We start from the raw sequence: 21,159 nt of genomic DNA, 5'->3' as shown, positions 1-21,159 counted from the left end.
CTTCCCTTCCTCCTCCAGATTCATTCTTACAGAGCAGTTGGTGTTGATTATCCTGCAGTGGGGCAGGGAACATTGCAGCCAAAGTAGCATTGCATTTGGGCATTTTTAAATTAATGCAATCCTTTGAATAGCTTTTTCGGAAGCATAAAATGACTTAGGTACTGAGTAAAACCTATGGATTATAGAGTTGAGTCGTAGAGAAATGAGGATATTCTGGATCTGAAATGAAATGTGTATTAGAAAAGAAGTTTCTATACATTGCAAGAATTGTTCATTTAAATTATCCTAACCATCTGTTTAACTTTAAAAGTTAGTTCCCAGGTTCCATTGCACATAGCATCATATTAAGCACTGGATCTTGGGGCAAAGCTGGGAAAATGCAAGAATGGAATTATGTAGCTAGAGACTGGATCAGTTTTTAGTGGCTCCCATTTAACCTATGGTATCAAGCAAATGAGTTGCTGTTTGAGATAAAACTGAAGGGGACAAAAATTTCTTTTTTTCTCTGACATGGTTACCAGACATTTTTCTGCAAGTGTGCTTCCTATCATGAGTGGCCAAGCATATTTCATTTTGAAATAATGTTGCCATACAAAGGAAAACTGTGGATGACCTGGCCACTGTCAGAAAGAACCATGTAGTGATGCATTGTATGTGTCTGCATTATGTGCACAATCACTTTGTACTGTTGTGAGGATCCCTGCAACATATGCCACCCATATACACTTGAGGGCAGGGACCTGCAAGGACCTCCCAGTAGTGTCCATAAAGCTCTCCAGTCCCTGTCCCCATTGATAATTTATGTTAAATGTTAGGCTGTCTAATTAAACATTAGAATGTCAGGTCCCCCTCCTGTTTCTAAACCTGCCATTGATCAATTGTTCCACTTGCAGGAAGTGATGGAAAGAGTTGCCTCCTCATCCTACCCAATCTTCTACCCACACAGACCTTTCCTTTTGTCTCCTTGTCTGTCTACTCCTGGTTTCTACCCATCTTCTTTCTTCCCTTTCCTATCCTCTAACTGCTCTTTCTCGCTCACTCATTCTTTTATTTTGCTTTTTTTCCTCTGCACAGAGTCTCTAGCTTCAGTGTTTCTCTCCTTCCTCTTCTCTAGACTCATTCTCTCTTTGCCCTACCGTCTTTTGCCTTGCTCTTTCACCCTCCCTCTGAAGCTCTAGCCTTTCTGTTTCTCTGCTTGTACCTCCTTGCCTTTCTCTTCTTGCCATATCTCCCCCACTACTACTACACCTCCATTGTTTCTCCTTCCAACATTGCTTTTTCTCTACTTGCTGTCCTCTGTCTTACTGTTTCCTCCTTCCTTTCAGCTTCTAGGCTTGCTATTTCTTCTCTTCTAGCTACCACTTTTGACTAGCAGGTTCCTGCAGAACCATATTATGACTAGCCACTTCTTTTATGGGAACCATTTTGGGAAGATGTGCGAGCAGTTTCCCAAATCCCCATGTGCGCCCACAGGTTCAAAAAGCCTTGCTTTGCACTGTACCTGATTTGTATCACTATAGTAATGAAATACTTCTGCTGCAATGAAGGTTTCCATCAGAGAAAGCAAGAGAAAGGAAGTATTTGTTGATTATTCATCCCTGTAATCCCCCCCTCCAAATGCTTTGAAACAGTGTGGGAGGTGGTACAGGAGGGCTGGGGAACTGGCTAAAATATCTCTTACCCTTTTAGATGATGTCACTATCCTTTGGATGAAAAAACATTCTGTTTGCTGACTGATAGCAATTGAATGCAATTGTTTGTCATGTCAGATATTGTTGAACATTACTTCATTCTCCCAGAAGTCTGTCATAATCTAGCATAAGAAGCAGGAAATGTGGTGGGGTCCTATTTCAAAATGTATAGAATTTTAAATCTATAGTTCCAATACATTTTCCTGTTTTTTTGCCCCAGTAAGTTTGAAAAATATATACATTAAATGATGCTCTTAAAACAGTTCTGTAAAATGCTAGCAATTAATTCAGATTTATGTTGTGCTTCTTTAGAGACTGGCTGTGGGAGTATTAGCAGAAAATGGCTTGACGTTGGAAGAATGGCTGCCTTCAGTGTGGATTACAGATCCTGTTCCCCGCCGATGTCCATTTGTACCACAAATGGGAGATGAGGTATTTTAATTGATCCTGTTTTTATGCCCTTTGACTAAGTTTTCCTGTTTTATAAGGCATCATTTGGTCTACTTTTTGTTTTACCAAATACCATAAAATCATTTAGGGTGAAAATTTATGTGTATTTAGACAGAAAGGACAAATCCTGCAACTTATGGCATTCCTTTGCCACCAATGTTTTCTAGACAGGAGTAGGATTCATCCCTCAGAAAACAATAAAAACCTAAAATCAAGCAGAACATTGGAAAATAGCAGCTCTTCTGGCCAGAAGAGGTATCCATGGTGGATTATGTGTCCCCCTAGCATTTAGAAGGAAGAAATCATGTGAACTAGATTATTTTACTGTCCTCCCTCTTACTAGTTCCTCTGTAGGTCCTTTCCTTCTGTTACTTAGAGCAATAAGCATCTTGTTTTCCTTCTGTATAGCTCAGCACTCCCACATCCCTCCTGTTCTTTTCCAGTGCACTTTATATACATACTTTTATCCTCTTATTAAGTTTTCCTTCTTGTATTTTTCCTCCTTTCTCTGGCAAATTCCCTCCATCTGCTTTGTTTCTACATCTCTTCTTGCTCTTCTGATTTGTCCAATGACTCTAGGAACATATTCCTTCAACAAGCATGCTGATTAAAAGTAAAACATGTCAGAATTGCGAGGAAACAAACTGCAGCCTCTTCTAGAGCTCCTCTCGTTTCTCTATGGGTTTGAACAAAATAAAGTAGAGGCCTAGTTGCACATCAGTGAATCTGCTAATCCAGGCTGCTGTGTATGTTATATGCAATCCATGTAGTGATGACCCCTTCCACATTAGATGGTTCAGACTCCGTAGTCTCTAATGGAATTGCTTTGTTTAGAACAAAGCAAAACTTTCAGAGCATTGAAGGAGTGGCACTGTTCCACGTGGAAGAACTCAAAGTGCTAGTTGAATCAACCACTGGATGGTGCAAAAGGACATTTAAGCCACTCTGTCAGTTCTGGAGGAAGCTTTGGATAAAAAAGTTGATTTAGCATTACTTCATCAAGCGCTTTTGTTGAAGCAAGAGTTTCTTCCGGGTTCCTTTCTGAACATGCTTACTTTGTTGAAATGGAGCTGGCATACCTCCTCTGATTTGTCCTCTTCTCCTTACAAACATAAGAGGAGGTGAAGAAGACCCAATTCTTCTCTGAAAATCCTCCTGTGTCTCAGCATCATTCCAAAGAGAATTTGACTGTAATAACCTGGGTTTTTATATTTAGGATGGGGAAGGGCAGATTACAGTCATTCAGGAGACAAATATATATTTCCTGAGGTTCAGTAAGTGACAACCTTAATTTATAACAAATAGGACTATAATGCTGAACTACAGTTAATTACAAATATAGTACTGCTTTTAACGGGGACTATGGCAGTCACTTTTGCAGTCATAGACTCTGCTGCCATCTACTCCTGAGTCACTCCAATAGCTGAAGCTTGTTCTAGTGCTTACTCTTTCTCTTCTTTCTACTGCTTTCCTCAAATTACAGCAAATTTCTCAGCAGCTCCAGGTCATTCTACCTCCATCTTCTCTTGTCATGCTCCTTAACTGCTCCTACGTGTATGTTTTCCTTCAGTGTATTTTCTTGTCATTTTCTTCTTCTACTCCAGAGCCAACATTCATTTTCTTTAAATTATCTTTTTTTTTAGGCTTGAGTTGTCTCACACAGGATCCACTGCCTACAGTATCTCAGGGAGTGTCACTTTTTTTGGACAGAAATTCTCCGGCTGAACACTTCCAGTTTCATTTAATCTGTTCAAATTAGAACAGATACAATTCTAAATACTAAATGATCTAACAATTTTGCTCAGAATTATCTACCCTTAAAACAACAGGCTATAGACAGTCTCAAGGCTTCTTTAGTAGATTTCCAGTGCTCCAGTACTTGATTATTGGAAGCCATCATACCCAAAGATAGAGTTACCCTGTAGAGGGTCTCAGGTGAAGTTTTCTGCCAGTGCCACAGAAATAAATGTAGTAGCTAGCTGGTGCCTCTAGCTTAAGCACTGGAACATGAATGTTTCCTGCAAGACCAAGAATGCTCCACTCCTTTCAGGAACAGATTCTTTTCAGTGGAGAGGCATTGAAAGCTATATTGGTGAAAATAAAGGATAATACTATGCCCTTTGCTCCCAAGAAAGCACAAGATTTATATACCACTGCTTATTCCAATATGGAAATTTTGGAGTTTTGAACAATAAAAAGAAAACAAACAAATGAATAAACCAAGGTGTTTAAAAACTGAGATCAGTAAAATCCTATGAGACAAATTCCACCATTCAGTCCTCAGAAAAGAAAGAAAATTAATTAATAGAAATACCATCCCTCTTTTGTAGATATCTTTTCCTTGGAGACAAAAGAGCCAATTGCCTAACCAGGGATTTTAGAAATGGCAAGCCATCACAGAATCAATCCAGTTTTCCTAATAGAAGCTAGAACTTCACAGTCACCAGTTTTAGGGAGTCAGCCAGCATACTGACAAATCCTAATACCATTGGGTGAAAGACTCCAATTTGATATCAGCAAATACATGCTACAAACTATCAGGACAAATGAAGTATCAGAGCTGCTAAAGAACTTGTGAGGCAAATTCCAGCCAGCCCCTCCCACTTGCTCCCCAAAGAAACAAAAAAGCCACCTATCTATTAGAGATGAATATGGTGAAACAATTTCAAAGTTTTTCTAACATTTATTTACTCTGGAAGGGAATGGAAGGGAATTTTAGATCAGAAGTGGACCCTGACCAACACTCTAGAAGCCCTTTAAAGTAATTTCGTGTCTGAGTAGGCCTCACTGCAGCATACCTAGGCCACACAATCCTACTTACCTATTATAGATTTCTCCAATTAGCCTACAAAGGCTTTGCAGTTTATCCTTGCAGTTTAGCCACATGTACCTTCACTAAGTTAATGGTAACACAAGTGGCACCTTTCCAACTACAGGGAATTCACATCTGTCCTTTTCTCAACTATCTCATATAGCTGTCTGCCTGTATGCCTAGCACTATTCAGAACCTGCCTTTTGTGCATGAATGTCTAGTAATTAAACCATTTGGTAAACCATCTAAAAATTACCTATACTCCTGCTTCCAAATACATTATGTGGGTGCCACCATCAGCGTGTTCCTGGGCTTTGTTTCTCTTTCTCTCAACCAAATTACTTCAGTTCCAAAACATCATAGACCTGACAGAAAAGGACCACATCTTGATGTCATGCACGGAAATTCTGCCTTGGTCTTGGTTTCATTAAGCCTCCCTCCCTGGCTGCTCTAGCTTTTTTCAAAACACATAAGGCAAAAACAATATGGAAGAATTTCTCATAACCACAATCAAGTGCTGCTTTTGATGATGGGGAGGGGCGTTCTTTGATGATGGGGTTCAAGACAAGAAACAACCCACAGTATAAGCTAGCTGGAATTCACATACAGTTAGTTCTTCAATCCCATTGTAAGACTGAGTGGATGCTTATTGAGAACAAGGCGTTTTTGCAAGATGCTCAAGAAACACATACAATGGCATTGCTTTGAAGTAGGTTTATTTTGGGGAGGCACAATTAGTAAATGAGGGTTTGGAAAGCTGAAGCACAAGTTCAGTAGCTGATCTGATGCTGCATAGAAATGGTGGGGCAGTAACATGTCTGGTTCTCTCTTTAGCATTTATTTCAATTTAGCTTATAATTTAGCTTCTATTACTATTCCCTCTATGGGATGTAGGTGGCACAGTGGTTTAAACTGCTGTGCTGGTTAATCAAAAGGTCACTGGTTCGAATCTGCACAACAGAGTGAGTTCCCGTTGCTCCATCTCAGCTCCTGCCAACCTTGCAGTTCTAAAGCATGCAAATGCAAGTAGATAAAAAAAGGTACCACACCGGTGGAAAGGTAACAGTGTTCCATGCACTTCGGTGTTTAGTCATGCCGGCCACATGACCATGGAGACTGTCTGCGGACAAGCGCTGGCTCCCTCAGCCAGGAAATGGAGATGAGCACCGCCCCCAAGAGTCAGGCATGACTGGACTTTAGTGTCAAGGGGGAACCTTTACCTTTACCTTACTATTCCCTCTTTTCTTGATGTTCAGGTGTGGGCTCAGTTGCTTATATAATCAAAACAATGCCACTCACACATGAGAGGAATGCATCCATAAAGTTCGGGAATGCTTAAGTTTGCAGAATTAAAAAAAAAATAAGAAAAGAGAAACCTTAAGGGTGAAGCAAGCCTGAGTCAGTCTGATGAGGATTGGGTGAATGTTTAGGAGGGTGGGAATGGAACTCTAGTGGGAGGGGAAATGGAAGGTTGTGGAAGACTGCATGGCTGGCTAGAACAAGGGAAGAAGAGTGTTGCAACACTTTGTTTCAAGCCACCTTTGAAACATTTGTATAATACTGACAAGTGACTGAACAATAGTTTTGAAGTGATACAGCAGTTGGTCTTAAATATTGGAGACTAAGGAGCTTGTGGGAAACTTGAAGGGAAGTGCTCACAGGGAATATAAATTAGGGCAATACTATGATGTTGTGCCACTACATACATCTTTGGGAACCAATGGAAGAATTAATTTTTATAATGTGTCTGTATTGTGAGAGGCAGGGGAACCAGGAGAAAGGAGGCCAAAATTCTCCAGATGATCTGACAGCTAAATTGCAGTTTTATTACATGCTAAAGGTTCTTATTTAAAGATAATTAGTATGTTGAGATGATTTATTTACTAATGGGATATTTTGAGTCCCTATGTTTTGTGATATATCAACTTTGGTATTTAATTTCTGTGTTAAAGGTTTACTATTTTCGACAAGGCCATGAAGCATATGTTTTAATGGCAAAGAAGAACAAAATATATAGCATTAATCCCAAAAAACAGCCTTGGCATAAGATGGAACTACGGGTAACTTCTTTTAACTTCTTATTATATATAAAGTTGTGATCCAGTTCTATATATGATACATAAATTAATATATAATACTCTTTGCCCCCATCACAGGAAAAAAAATCACTGAACTGAAAAGGACTTACTTCTGAGAGATATGCATAGTATTGCCCTCTAAAACTGACTTTCTGCACTTCTTAGTGCAGTGCAACCATTATACTATGGCCTGTTGACCATGACAGGAGCAGATGGCAATAATGCAGACTTTCTTTCCTGAACACTGCCTCTCTTGTGGTCATCTGTATGCATACTTGTGCATGTACAAATACAAAGGAGAAATAATATTGCCAAATGAGTGCAGGTGATAACATGGTCATCTTTCTTATGGTCTTGCATAGGCAGTATTATATAAAATGCAACACCTTGATTCTTCTTATCCCCTTATGTTCCAATCATATTCTCTGTCTACTTAGGCACTGAGCCAAGATTCAGCATTAAAGTTGTACAACATTGAAAAATATACATTGTTGACCTAAAATTACGGGGAACAACCTTTGCCAAATCACATTGTCAAAACTGATCTGTTTCTGTTTGGTGTTTTGGGGGAAATTGTTTATTTTATGTAAACTGTAATGTTTTGTCTCTGTAAGGAACAAGAGCTGATGAAGATAGTTGGAATAAAGTATGAAGTTGGGCTTCCTACACTTTGCTGCCTTAAACTTGCTTTTCTTGATTCCGATACTGGTAAATTGACTGGAGGATCTTTTACAATGAAGTAAGGAAAAATGCTTTTCGCATAGGGATCTATTAATACTTATGTGTAAACAAGTGCAGTCTTGTAGCAGGATTGCTGTAGATTTAAATGTAATGGTTTTTATCACTTGAATGTGGATTAAAAGTACTAGTTTTTAAAGTCACTTTTACACCTTGTTTGCTTTGTATAATGGGCTACACTATTTGTATGCTGTTTAAAAAGAGCTGTATCAAAATTCATTGGGTTTTATTCAATGGGGAATCCACTAGAACAGATTTGGAGAGGAGGGGTTCTGCAGTGGAGGAAAGGAAAGAAAAATTGTGTTGCAAGTCTGTACAACCCTGAGTTCCATCCATAATATAAAATGTCCTGTAGAAAACTTTTTAAAAATTAACTGAAAACACCTATTTTCAGGCAAATGAAATAAGCAGTAGGTCTTGCAAACAAGGTTGAGGTTAAATAAAAACAATGAGGGAAGGTGCAGTTTGGAAAGGAAAAGCAACAGGTACTTTTCACTTCTTCCTACACCCTGCTGCCCTCCACTCAGTACCCTTGGAGAGGGAACTCTGGTGGAGGAAACAGTGGCTGTAGGACATTGTAGAGGAGAAGCAGTGGGCAGCTAAGAATCAAATATATTTTTTCTTCCGATTGGTACCCACCTCCCATTTTTCAGCTTTTCTGTTCATCTTGAGTCTGTCTCAAAGCAGCTCCCTTCAGTTTGTTTCTTTATTGAAAAACAATGAAATAGTTCTTCCAGTTCTTCTTCATAGTCTCCGTGCAAACACACTAATGGGCTTGACACGCAGCATGAGGCCTCGATCAGAGAAAACTTCCAAAGCTCAGTGCCATGGAGTGGGTAGGAGCCGGGCCCCAGTATATAGGAGGCAGCTCCTGCCCAGTCCCTGAGTGCCTGAAGACCACGCTGTCCCAAGCATGCGAGGGATCCTAGGTGTCCTGTGGAGGAAACAGTGACCTCGCCCTGCCCCAGCCCATATGAGGTGGAAGCTGACAATAGCCAGCGGGGCGGAGGGCGGGTTGTGTGAATGCACGGATGACCACTCGAAGAACAACAGTTACAGGTAAGCAACCTGCCTTTCTTCTTTGTGGTCTCCGTGCAAACACACCAATGGGTGACTAGCATGCTTCCCTTCCCGGAGGAGGGACTATTGTCACCGCAGGATTGAGGAGAGGACCGCCCTTCCAAAGGTGCAGTCCTCTCTGGCATGGACATCTAGCTGGTAGTGGCGGACAAAGGTCGAGGCTTTGGACCATGTCGCAGTCCTGAAGATCTCCTGGAGTGGGACACCAGCCACGCGCGTAGAGTGCGTGCGTGGACATCAAGCCCATTAGTGTGAATGCACGGATGACCACTTGAAGAATGACAGTTACAGGTAAGCAACCTGCCTTTTTCTCACTTGTAACGTATATGTTCTGAAATATATTTGGCTATGAAACAGCAAACATTTATCTCATATTAATTTAATTTGCTTATTTTTAGGTATCATGACATGCCAGATGTTATAGATTTTCTAGTTCTAAGGCAGCAGTTTGATGATGCAAAACACAGGCGATGGAACATAGGTGGGTGCCTTAGAATACCCAGTGATTTCAGATTTTGATTTAAATAGAACTGAATTGTAATTATGACAAAGGAGACACTTTTTGAAACCTTCACATTCCTTTCTGTATTTGTACTAACTTCAAAATACAGTGTATGACTTGTAAATATAAACATTTAACATTTTAACTAGGAACTTGGCTATAAATTTGGCTAATAATGGCACAGCCAATATATGGAATCTGTTGGTTCTTATTTAGATCATATCTTAAAAATGTGCACTGACATTATTTATTTAATGTAAACATTTATCCTGTTTCAATTTTGTTTAAAATAAAAAAGCAGCATGGGTCAAAATCCTTGCTACTTGGATAATGGTTTTGTGGGAATTTTCATTAACTCAAGTTGCCACATTTCAGTGTTAACTTTTTCTTAGGAGTACTGGGTTGTTGATATTCATAAGTTTAGAATCTAAGCTTAGTCATATTTTATCCTTCAAAAGTGCAGTTCACACCACAGTTGAACATTGACAGTTTCAAATACATATAACAAAGCTACTGTACAATCATTTGAGTCCCATAGCTGATCATGTCTGAGGAAAGACATCACCTCAGTGGAATGTTAAATTGTTTGGGGTTTTTTTTTCTTGTGTTCAGCAGTTGGCAAAAGTTACAACTAAAAATGTTGACAACATTTATGAAATACCACTGTTGAATGATGTAATTTGGTATTCTTGTTCAGGTGATCGATTTAGATCAGTAATTGATGACGCCTGGTGGTTTGGAACAATAGAAAGCCAGGAGCCCCTTCAGCCTGATTATCCCGACAGCTTGTTTCAGTGCTACAATGTCTGGTTAGTAACTTTGCTTATACATGTTGTTACCATCTCATTCATGTTAAATATGCCTAGTCAGTATCTGGTAAGCTTTATTCTTTTGTATCTGTATCCCCCTAAAATTTGGGGGAAATATTCAGGTAAGCAATGGTGCTAAAAACCATTTGTTTGTCTTTTTTTCTTGAAGTTGGGACAATGGAGACACTGAGAAAATGAGTCCTTGGGATATGGAGCCTATACCAAACAATGGTATGTGTCTACTTTCCCCTAGATGTACAGAAAGGAGACAGAACTTACTATGTACGTATGTGATGAACTGTAAAGAAGTTAAGCTGATTATGCTGTAAAAGAAGGGAAAAAAGCAATCTCTGATTTTTAAAATTATATTAAGAAAACTGTCATTAAATTGCAAGTTTGTTGAGCAAATCAAACATTGAATTTTGTTTGAAGAGAAATTTCAGTTTTAGCATTGAAATGCTGGATTTCATTTTGCAGGAGGCAAATATTTTGCAAGGATTACCAGGTTTGCCCTTCCACTGCATCTCTCTAAGATGCGTTGCTGACTTCAGAGTAACAATGTTGTGCAATCCCCCATAACAACTTTATTAAAGCTATGCTCTGCAGATCAACAGATTTGGACAAATAAATTAATTGAATTTAGAAATTAACATATTAAGTGTGCTAAGCTGATTGCTGCTGTTCCTGGGTGGTAGTCTTTAAAGTAGAAGGATGAAAACTCAGTTCCAAATCATGTATTAAGGTAAGTGACTGATTGAAATGCAGTTGCATGGAGACAGCAGCACTTGGAAAGCAAAATAAGATTTCATCTATTCCTGTATAAAGCCAGGTTTTTGCATGTTATGTTAGCATAATTTAAAGTACTGAAATTCTGAGAGGAGCCAAACTCCTAAGAAGACACCTACAATTTCTGACTGGCCTTGCTAGCCAGGTCAAAAACTGGGGATGTCCAACCTTGGCTTGGATATTTGTAAAACACTGAGCCGGCTTTCCCTGAAAGAAAAGCTGGTGGATTTCTAGTTTGGTTATTCTGAGGCAATGCATGTTGTGCCACTCTAGCAACAAAGCAACCAAAGAACATTCTGCTGTCTTCCCAGTCTTGGAGATGGAGGATGGGCAGAAATTGCCACACAACTGCCAGGATGATCCCTCCCCACCTCTGAAGCTTCAGAATTGGAGGAAAGGCTGAACACTCACCATGAACTGTGTGGCAAGCAGAACCATGAAAATGTACTAATAAATGCCTTGTTACATGAAATAGGTTCTGCATTTATGTGCTAAGCAGCTTTGGCCATACATGCTGGAATTGTTGTGACTACAGAAAAAAAAAAACAAGTGCATCAAACTTTTTGGAAGAGTGGTTTAAATTTAATCCTGTTCTCATGTTAGGAGATAATTACATTCTCTTCTCCAGTTCAGGTTCTTGCCCTCTTAATATTATTCTTCAATCCTGGCTATTAAGGATTTCTCTAACTCAGTGGTTCCCAATCCTTTTTCACTTGTGTACCCCTTGGCAGCTCATTTCCATAAATTGTACCCTTCATAGTAGCAAAATGTATGTAATTAATATAGTTGCTGCTATTTGAAATTTATATGCTTTAGCTGTAAATAAATAGTCCAATAATGGGATTAAGAGGCAGTGGAATAATAAGGTGAACAGACAGTGCTCTAACTGAATAGGAGTACACTGAAGCTCTTTCTAGGAATTCTAAATACTTAATTTCTGACTGGTTGGAAGACTATTTGACATTATGCTTGTATGATGTGGAAATGGATTTCTTTACATGTACATTTCTCCCTGGAATCAAGAGGTTTTATTAATTAGAGATCTAAAATGTTATAGCTTAAATCATATAGCTTTTAGATCCTGCCCCATATAGATGGGCTATTTCATTTCTTACTTTAAAAAAATCAAAGGAAAGCAAAACAAAAACCTAGTTAGTTTGTCACAAGAAAGGATAAGTTGTTTTGCATATTAATAGAAGATGCTGAGTAATGCAGTACACACACCCTCACACATTTATATAAAGCATTTATTTCATTTCTATCTTGCCTTTCCACCAAAATTGCCTTTCAAGGTGCCAACACTAAAATAACAGGTTAAAAACAAATCTTAATTAAAATGTTACACAAAAATAAATCCATAATAATGCAACTAAAAGCACAGCAGTCAAAGAAATGAACCTCCAAGAAGTTAAACATCATTTCAGCAGCAGCTTACTGAATAGAGAGGTTTGGTCTGAATAAAAACAACTTTGTTTGCTGGCAGAAGCAATGTAGAGAGAGAACCCTTGTCAGGGAGTTCTAGAGCTTGAGATTGGCCACCAAACAGCCTTTTTTGTTCTAGCAGGCATCCTTCCAGTGACACCAGGAAAGAGAGAAGGGCCTTCCACAGAGCTTGTAAAAATCATGCAGTTTCATATGACAGAAGGAGATATTTCAGTTAGCCTGATCTCCAAGCTGTATAAGGGTTTATCCATCATAATTAGCACATTAAATTGTGCCTGGAAACAGACCATGTTTTAACAAATGAATCACATGCTTCTTGTAACCTGCCTGGTCAACAGTACGAAGAATCACTGGAATCTGTTTCAAAGGCAGCCATATTTAGTACACGTTACAAGAGTCCAAATGGTGTGTGACTTAAGAATTGCATGACTGTGGACAGTCATCTCTAAGAGCAGGTGCATGTGACATAAAAGCTTCAGCTCTGCTAAATGCACTCTTAGCCACTGCTAGAACCTGACTTCCCATGTACAGACCTCAGTCTCACAGTAAACCCAAATTGCAAACCTGAAGCTTCACAGGAGTGAAACCCCATCCAACACAGGTGAAATCTTTATTTCCTGATCTTCCTGCAACTAACCAGGATCATCTCTGTCTTCTTGGAATAATACTTCAATTTGTTCACCCTCATCAAGTCCATTATTGACATCAGACATGTATGTCTTCCTCGGATTTAGATGGAAAGAAAAGATAGAGTTACGTGTCTTCAGCAATGGTTTCAGCTATATGTTATATTGCTCGGAGGATAAGCTGGAACCCTGAGGGTCATCACAGGCCAGTGTCTATGGCATCAGACAGGAATCTCCTAGTGCCTTTTTCTGAACTCACCCCTCCAAATCACCGTGAAGCAGCACCTCCAAACCCAGTCCTAGAGAGATGCTCCAGAAGAATACTATGGTTGATGCTATGGAAAGCTGCTGAGAATTCTTACAGAACCATCAGGGACGCATATAAGTCCTGACATAGCTAGAGCCTGATGCCAGATTGAGATGCTTTAAGATAATTCATCATCCAGAACTTCTGGAGCTGAAAAGTCATTACAGATCATCCTTCACCTTACATAATATCAGGGGAGTGGTTGGAAATTGTCCATTATAGTGGGATTTAGGGAGAGTGTTTTCAGCAGAGGTATAAACATGGCCTTCTTAAGGCAAAGGATCACACCTTGACCTACATAGGCATTCATCACTATCCCTACTTGGCTTGCCTCTCTCACCCACCCAAGTGATTTTTATAGGGACTATATATATCTCACATGCTGTATATAGATGAAATGCACGTTTTTTATAATCATTATCAGTTGATTGTTCTTAAAATAATAATGAGCTATAGATTGTTAATCCACACCATTGTGTTTTTTGATATGAAGTTGCTAAAGTCAAAAGGATAATTATATCAGTTATTATGTCATTTTATGTTTTATTTCAGCTGTGTTTCCTGAGGAACTTGGAACTAGTGTTCCTTTAACTAATGTTGAAAGCAGAGCATTGATATACAAACCTCTGGATGGAGAGTGGGGTTCCAGGACTCGTGATGATGAATGTGAAAGAATAATTTCAGGGATAAACCAGCTGATGACTCTAGGTAATGCTTGATATGAAAGAATAGTGTCATACATATTGATGCTCTGTGAGTATCTATTTAGATGGCCTTCAGTTGTTGCAAATATTTAATTTGGCTTTTTGTATTTAGCGTCTTCTTAAAACACTCATTGACATCCAAGTTGTTACTGGGGCACTTCATCTGTGACTGTGCTCCTATATAGTGATGATTTCTATGCAGGAAAATTGCAATCTTGAAATGGTTTCGCAGAAAATGATTTTCTATGTGTTAATCATTAAATGCAAATGGTATTTAGTCAGTAAGTTGTATGCCAATTCTGCTTAATATTAGAAGGTTTAGAGAAGTAGAATCCAACATTATCTACTAGTTAGTTGTACACCATTATCCCTTCAAGTTAGTTGTACACCTTTAAAATGCATTTCTCTAATGTAGTAATAACGTATTTGCTTTATGTTTAGATATTGCTTCTGCTTTTGTGGCACCTGTGGATTTCCAAGCTTATCCAATGTACTGCACTGTTGTTGCATATCCTACTGATCTCAGTACAATTAAGCAAAGACTGGAAAATAGGTTTTACAGGTTTGTTCTAAGTCTAATTTATTCAGAGTATTTTTTTAAACATTGCTATTCTTGTTTATGATTTCATGACATAATTTTTGGGCAGCCTTGCTTTTACCTGAGCACAGCATGTAACAGCTACTGTTATATGTACTGAGATGGCATACTGGTATGTTCTTGTGAAATGCTCTACTCTACCTTAGGTTTCTCTGGCTTTGAAGAGATTTTCTAAAAGGACTTGTAAATACCTTATGGACGACTTATCTTGATTTTTGTAATTCCATGTTTTTTCTATAATTTCATGCTTCAAATATCATTGAGCCACTATTTGACGTAAAGCTGCTGCTCCATTTGCAACTGCTTAAATTTTAGTTCTGGCCAGGGTGACATATGCCTTAATTACATCAGATCTGAATAATTGCAATGTGCTCTACACAGAATTACTTTTGAATAATTGTCATAAACATCAGTTGGTCCATAAATGCAGTGATGACCCAGTTGTTTACAGATACTTTATACACAGAAAATTTAACTCTCAGGCTGAGATGGGTCTGCTGGCTTCCAATTTATTTTGGAGAACAGCTCAAAGTACTGCTGATGGTTTTTAAAGCCCTGAATGGATCATTGGAGCTCAGCCCTAGCACCTGCTGCCAGTACCAAGGCTTTCCATGGAAAATACAAAGTACAGGCAGTCCCTGGGTTATGAACAAGTTCTATTCCTGAGAAAATGGAAATTAGTCATTAACTCATATTTGTAAATACGTTGGACCAGTCCTTCACATTTGCAAGGGTTAGGAGCACAGGACCCCTTGAAAGTTGAAAACCACAAACATCCCCCCCCCCAAAACTCACCAGTGCTTCCTCTTCTCAGCAAGGAAATGCCAGATGGGCAGGCAAGAAGGCATGCTTTGGAGGCTTCCCTCTCTCCCCTTTTGCTTCCACTCCCTCCCTCTATGGTGATGACCATTTTATGCAGCAATTTTTAAAAATTAACAAGCTTTATGACAGTTCATAAGTATGGGTTGTTCATAACTTGGGGACTTCCAGTAGTACTAAAAGCAAGAGAGCCCTCAAGAGCCTGCAGAACATTATGGGGATTACAGAAAGAGCAGGAATTACAGTTATGTTTGAACTTGGGATGACATTAAAAAAACCTACACATTTACAGTTTGTCTCTCCCCTTTTTGTTTTATTTTGGGAAGTGTTGAAGTTACAAAAAGACTTTCAGTTTTCATGTTTTTTTCTATTTCAAAGGCGACTTTCTTCACTTATGTGGGAAGTTCGGTATATAGAATATAATACACGGACATTCAATGAACCAGGAAGTCCCATTGTTAAATCAGCCAAGTTTGTCACAGATCTTCTGCTGCACTTCATGAAGTAAGCTAAACAATTGTTCCAGAAGTACATATTCTGGTAATAGTTTAATTTTGGTTTTAGAGGGAGAATTAGTCACATGTTTTTATCTATAGTATATAGGCTTCATATTTACAGAGTGAATTCAGTTTTTCAGTATTTCCCATACATCTGGAAGTAAGTACTCCAATTCTGTTGTGTATAAGATAAAAGTCTTTTTGTTTTGTTACAAGGAGGTGGAATTTCTATGGGATATGCTTCAGGAGCTCTTTAATTGCAAACAAACTGAGATAGTGCATTTATGTATTGAAATGTGAATAAGATTTATTTCTGAAATCCTGCTTGGAGACTAATATTTGTTTTCTGAGCAAAGCAGCACTTAAGTTTGCTGGTTTGTTTACTTAATTGATATTTATTGTTTGTGGCATAGCATGGAGATGGTAATTTGCTATGACAAGATTATTATTTCTTGTATAGATATTAATCCCTTGTACTTTATAGAATCCTGTGTGCTAAACATGTTTAGTAAAAAGAGAAAGAATATGGTTCTACTGAAAAAATGTAAATAAACTAAACTAACGGATAATCACTTGAATTAGACTAAGAATAAAATAGTACTTCATTCATTTTTGTATGACATAGCACCATGATTATTATGTAATGATTATTAATCACTCCATTAACAAATTTGGTTAGTATCTCACTACTTTAGAGTTGTGCCTAGTATAGTCAGCAAGAAAATATTATTGATCTGTCCCCACTCCATTTAGCATAGTTCCAGGTAGCAACCTTAACTTTTTTACTTTTGTTGTTGTTGATGACTGCCACCTACCACACACACAAATATATATATATATTCTTCTTGATTGTTGTCTGACCATGAGAGAGACAGGCAACATCAGCAAGTAATTTTACCTATGAAAAAACACGTCTTTATTGTAGGTGCACACTTAATAGAGAGTGAGCCCATCTCCAATTGAGACCAGTTGTCACGCATAATGAATTTATACATTTAACTTTTTGCAGTGATTAGTAACAGAAAAACATAATAGCAGAAAACATTCCATTACTTGAACATGGTAATCGTGACCTACATTTCTGGTGTCAAAACAACTGCCTCCAGCCTTATTCTGATATTCTTGACAGAGATTTATTTATATTTTTGACCCTCTTGTGTCTCTCTGTTAGAACCTTAAATAATTGACCCTTGTTGTTTGATCATTAGGAAAAAATTATATTCTTCAATGTTTTAGGTCTTGAGAACAAATTTTCATGAGCTGGAGTCCTCCTCCTGAGTAAACATGCTGCTTTGGAACTCCTTTTCCCAACAGACATCAGTATTACATGCCTCTGAGTAACCCAGAGTAAAACATTGAGCCCTTTTTACCATCAATCATTCCCTTACATTTTTATGACCTCTTTGGTATCTCACTCCAGAAGGCAGGGCACTGTGAAACCATGATCATCTATCTGCATTTTTCTTGTTTTTCACCCAATGGAACCTCCTACCGTTGCTGGCACCTCTTCTTCAGGAGGAGGGACTTCTTCGTCCAACAAACTACTGAGTTCTCTATTCCCACTCCCCTGCTTTGAAACATGACCAGCCTCCAACTGTACCTCCGCCCTGTGGATAGGTAGACTGGGTTCCCACTAGCCGAAACTTTCAGCCCCCATCCTCTTTTCCTGACTCTTCATTCCTATGGGTCCTCAGACCAAACTTCCACACCTCCCCCTCTATCTTAGACATTCCCTGACCTTGGTCTCCTGCTTGGGCATGCTGAGAGTCTACAAGAATCTCATCCTCACTAACAGCTTGAGCTCCTATTGAACTGGGCAGCAGCTCATGCCTGCATGGCGACCTTAGTACAGTGCATGCACACGACCTAAATAACACTTTAGATTTATAATGTAATAAGACTTGAATAAAGTATAGTAGAGCAGTAGGAAGAGTAACTGGTAGGCCATACAGAAACAGGGACCTTATTTGTATTAGGAGTGAAACTTGCACATGTAGTGTTTGAGGAGTGGGTTTGCCCTTTGCTGGGTAGAGTTGGCTAAGGGAATCAAGTAGGAATTTTCTTGTACATGTTTGGAGGACAAAAAAAAATTAATTACTTTTCAAGACAGGTAAAGGTACATTTTAACAGCTACCAAATACACATGCAATATATAGAACTTTTAGTTCTGAATTACACTGGGATATGCAGAATAACTGTATAGCTCAGCATGACTGCTAATGTGAATAAGCAGCTCCTTAACACATTGTGTTTCTATTGAACAGAGATCAGACTTGCTATGACATAATTCCATTGTATAATGCCATGAAGAAAAAAGTCTTGTCGGACTCAGAGGAGGTAAGTTAAAATGTTAAGGTTTTTAATTCTTGAACATTATATAACAGTTCTGCTTTTCAGCCCAGTGTTGGTTTCCCAAAGAGCTTCAAACAGTTAAAATAAAACACAAATACTTATAATTCAGAACAGAAGGTACAGGAGAGGGGAAACAGGTAGATAAAACTGGTGTAAGCACAGTTGAAGCATGCCTGTCCTGACCTTGGCAGTGCTAGCTGTATGTCTTGCAGCTGGAAATGCATACAGGCTCCATCAAAAGATGTCTAAAACGAGCCTGTCCTGGATAGATTGCATCAGTTATACTTTTGCTCAGAGTGATAAAGGCAAGAGAAGCAGCAATAGTAGCAAGCAGTGGGTGCTGCATGTAGCTCTTTTGAGTATGACACTTGATCTTCGCAGAGCAACGTGTAAAAAGAATGTCAGGGTTGCAGGTTCTCAATAAACAGGAAAGTGAATAAATACGGGGTTCTGTGAAAGCTATTTGTCAAATACTTAATATATGTACATCATATGATGCATGTTTATTGCTCAAAGGAAGAAGAGAAAGACATTAATATGCCTGGCACATCAACTAGGAAGAGGAAGGTAATTTTGTTTTACTTGATTTTTTTCTTTGATTATGTGCAATTATGCAACAAGCATTTTTCCTAAGCTTGCTCAGATAGTGTATATATTAATATTTAATAGTATTGATGGTTGCTTTAATAAGTGTTAAAAGTAATAATTGCTACTGTCGTGAGTTCCTGAATGGTGGGCTGGAACCTGCAGATGCCACCAGGAAATGTAGTGCCAAAGAGATGTTTTCACTTCATGAGGCAACATAGACCCAAACAAAAATTAATTTTCTGTTTCTGGTGCACAGGGGCAACTACTTATTTAATCATAGTTAAAGGGATACTTTTTCCATTTTCTCTTTATTTTGTAAGCAAGGCTATTTATTTAATCAACTGTATACAATTTTGCCATTCTAGGATCATCAGCCAAAGCGGAGGCTGCGGAATAGAGGTCAGTCTTATGATACTCAGGCATGGAAGAGACAATGCCAGGAGCTGTTGAATCTGATTTTTCAGTGTGAAGATTCTGAGCCTTTTCGCCAGCCAGTGGATCTTCTTGAATATCCAGTGAGTAGGGTATTGGAATATGTTACTCTTTCCACTTTCACCTTAGATGAGCGAAATAGCTGCCATATTTCCTTAAGTAAATTACAAAAATATTCAGTTTCAACAAGTTATTCCTCTTTTCCCTATAGGTATGAATGTATTTGGGATTTTATATATTCTGCTAATTAAGCTGTTCATTTGTCAATATGTCTAAATGATTTGTAATACATTATTAGTTTTCCTTCCCAGAAAGGGGATATTGTTCCTGGGCTTAAAGGACAGTTTGAATAAAGATCTGTGGTTTTACAAAGTCTTGCTTTTTACACAAATTATTACTTTTGCAATAAATAGTTTAATCTTAGATTGTTGAAATTCATTTTTAGCATTTCTGTTTCTTTTTTTTAAGGATTACAGAGACATAATTGATACACCAATGGATTTTGCTACAGTTCGAGAAACATTAGAAGCAGGAAATTATGAATCACCAATGGAGTTATGTAAAGATGTCAGACTTATATTCAGCAACTCCAAAGTTTATACACCATGCAAAAGATCACGAGTATGGTTTCAGTTTTTACATTTAAATATACTCATATGATAATTAAGGTTATGCTCATTCCTGGGAATGTTACATGCATACTTGATCTCAATATGGAGATCAAAACTCATCTGAAGTTTTAAATTGTGAAGCATTTTAATGAGCCTAGTTAGTGCTTTTACTTGAAAGAATTATTTGTAAACAGCCAAGAAACATATAATTAGAGTAAACTTGCAGTAATGGTACAATTTCATAGCCTCCCAACATTGTCTGGCAGAGGTTACAGTCCCAGACCTCTAACCTCAGAAATGCCTTTCAAGATTGGTGTTGGGATTGTATCCTTGGCTTCCCTTTCTGTGCCCCTGCACTTGCTGCAGTTCTTTCTGTACCAGCTGGGCTCCAAAGATGGAAGACCATCCTCAAAACCAGCATGACCGGGTTCAATTCCAGGGGGTGGGGAGGGGAGGAGCAAGGCACTGCCATCATCTGAGAATCCTGGAAGTGCCTAAGTTTCCCCTTCTTACTAAAAGGGAAAGTATATTTTGATAGCAGACTTGGCGGTCTGCATGTTTTGAGGCCAGCAGGGAGTGCCTTTCTTTGGATGCCCAAAATACAGATCAGTCTTGCTTTATATATGCACTGACTCTAGCACAAATTAAGTTTGTGAAATAACTGGATTTACTGTCATATTAATACTTTAATATTTTAATAGATTTACAGTATGAGCCTGCGCCTGTCTGCCTTCTTTGAGGAACACATTAGTTCCATTTTATCAGATTACAAATCTGCTTTACGCTTTCATAAAAGAAGCACCATTAAAAAAAGAAGGAATAAAAGAAGTAGAAGCAGCTCTCTTTCTAGCAGTGCTGCATCAAGGTATGATATGTTCTTTTGCGTATGTCAGATATATTTACGTTGGCATGACAGTTCTTAATAGTTCCTTTTATTAATATTGTATGTTACATAAAAATGGTTTGCCATCTTGGTTCCTTGCAGAAAAGCCCAGGTTTAGGTCCCTTTCTTATTGTCCAGTTGCCCAAGGTGCTACTTGACCCCTGAGTTTTGGGGTTCTTCCCCTCTCGCAGCAGTTGAAATATTATTCTGCTGTGAGTCAGTTGACTAGCCAAAGATGCTCATCCTACTGTAACTGAAACCTGCACTGACCATTTATGACCTCTTTGTCAATTTATGACCTCAATTTATGAAACCTGTAAGAGAAACCTGCACTGACAATTTTAATACAATTT

At 38.5% G+C, this 21,159-nt stretch overlaps 1 protein-coding gene across 4 annotated transcripts in view; it reads left to right on the top strand.

Annotated features, from left to right (window-relative positions):
- Positions 1-21,159, top strand: part of LOC123019102 (pleckstrin homology domain interacting protein) — a 108,674-nt gene that overhangs the window by 75,199 nt on the left and 12,316 nt on the right. For 3 of the 4 annotated variants that reach the window (XM_044421636.1, XM_044421634.1, XM_044421638.1), the window contains 14 exons: positions 2,004-2,123; positions 6,906-7,013; positions 7,646-7,770; positions 9,248-9,330; positions 10,049-10,160; positions 10,330-10,442; positions 13,875-14,030; positions 14,468-14,588; positions 15,822-15,947; positions 18,205-18,277; positions 18,809-18,859; positions 19,246-19,395; positions 19,781-19,933; positions 20,625-20,788. In XM_044421636.1, coding sequence (XP_044277571.1) covers positions 2,004-2,123; positions 6,906-7,013; positions 7,646-7,770; positions 9,248-9,330; positions 10,049-10,160; positions 10,330-10,442; positions 13,875-14,030; positions 14,468-14,588; positions 15,822-15,947; positions 18,205-18,277; positions 18,809-18,859; positions 19,246-19,395; positions 19,781-19,933; positions 20,625-20,788 — 1,655 coding nt within the window. The remainder of the gene's footprint in view (positions 1-2,003; positions 2,124-6,905; positions 7,014-7,645; positions 7,771-9,247; positions 9,331-10,048; positions 10,161-10,329; positions 10,443-13,874; positions 14,031-14,467; positions 14,589-15,821; positions 15,948-18,204; positions 18,278-18,808; positions 18,860-19,245; positions 19,396-19,780; positions 19,934-20,624; positions 20,789-21,159) is intronic. The other variant, XM_044421637.1, reaches the window with a different exon arrangement.

The sequence above is a fragment of the Varanus komodoensis genome, unplaced genomic scaffold (genome assembly GCF_004798865.1).
Source record: "Varanus komodoensis strain SLA01 unplaced genomic scaffold, ASM479886v1 scaffold12, whole genome shotgun sequence".
In the NCBI taxonomy this organism is placed as follows: Eukaryota; Metazoa; Chordata; class Lepidosauria; order Squamata; family Varanidae; genus Varanus; species Varanus komodoensis.
Note: the sequence above shows the minus strand (reverse complement) of the source record. Positions and strands in the feature narration are given on the sequence as shown.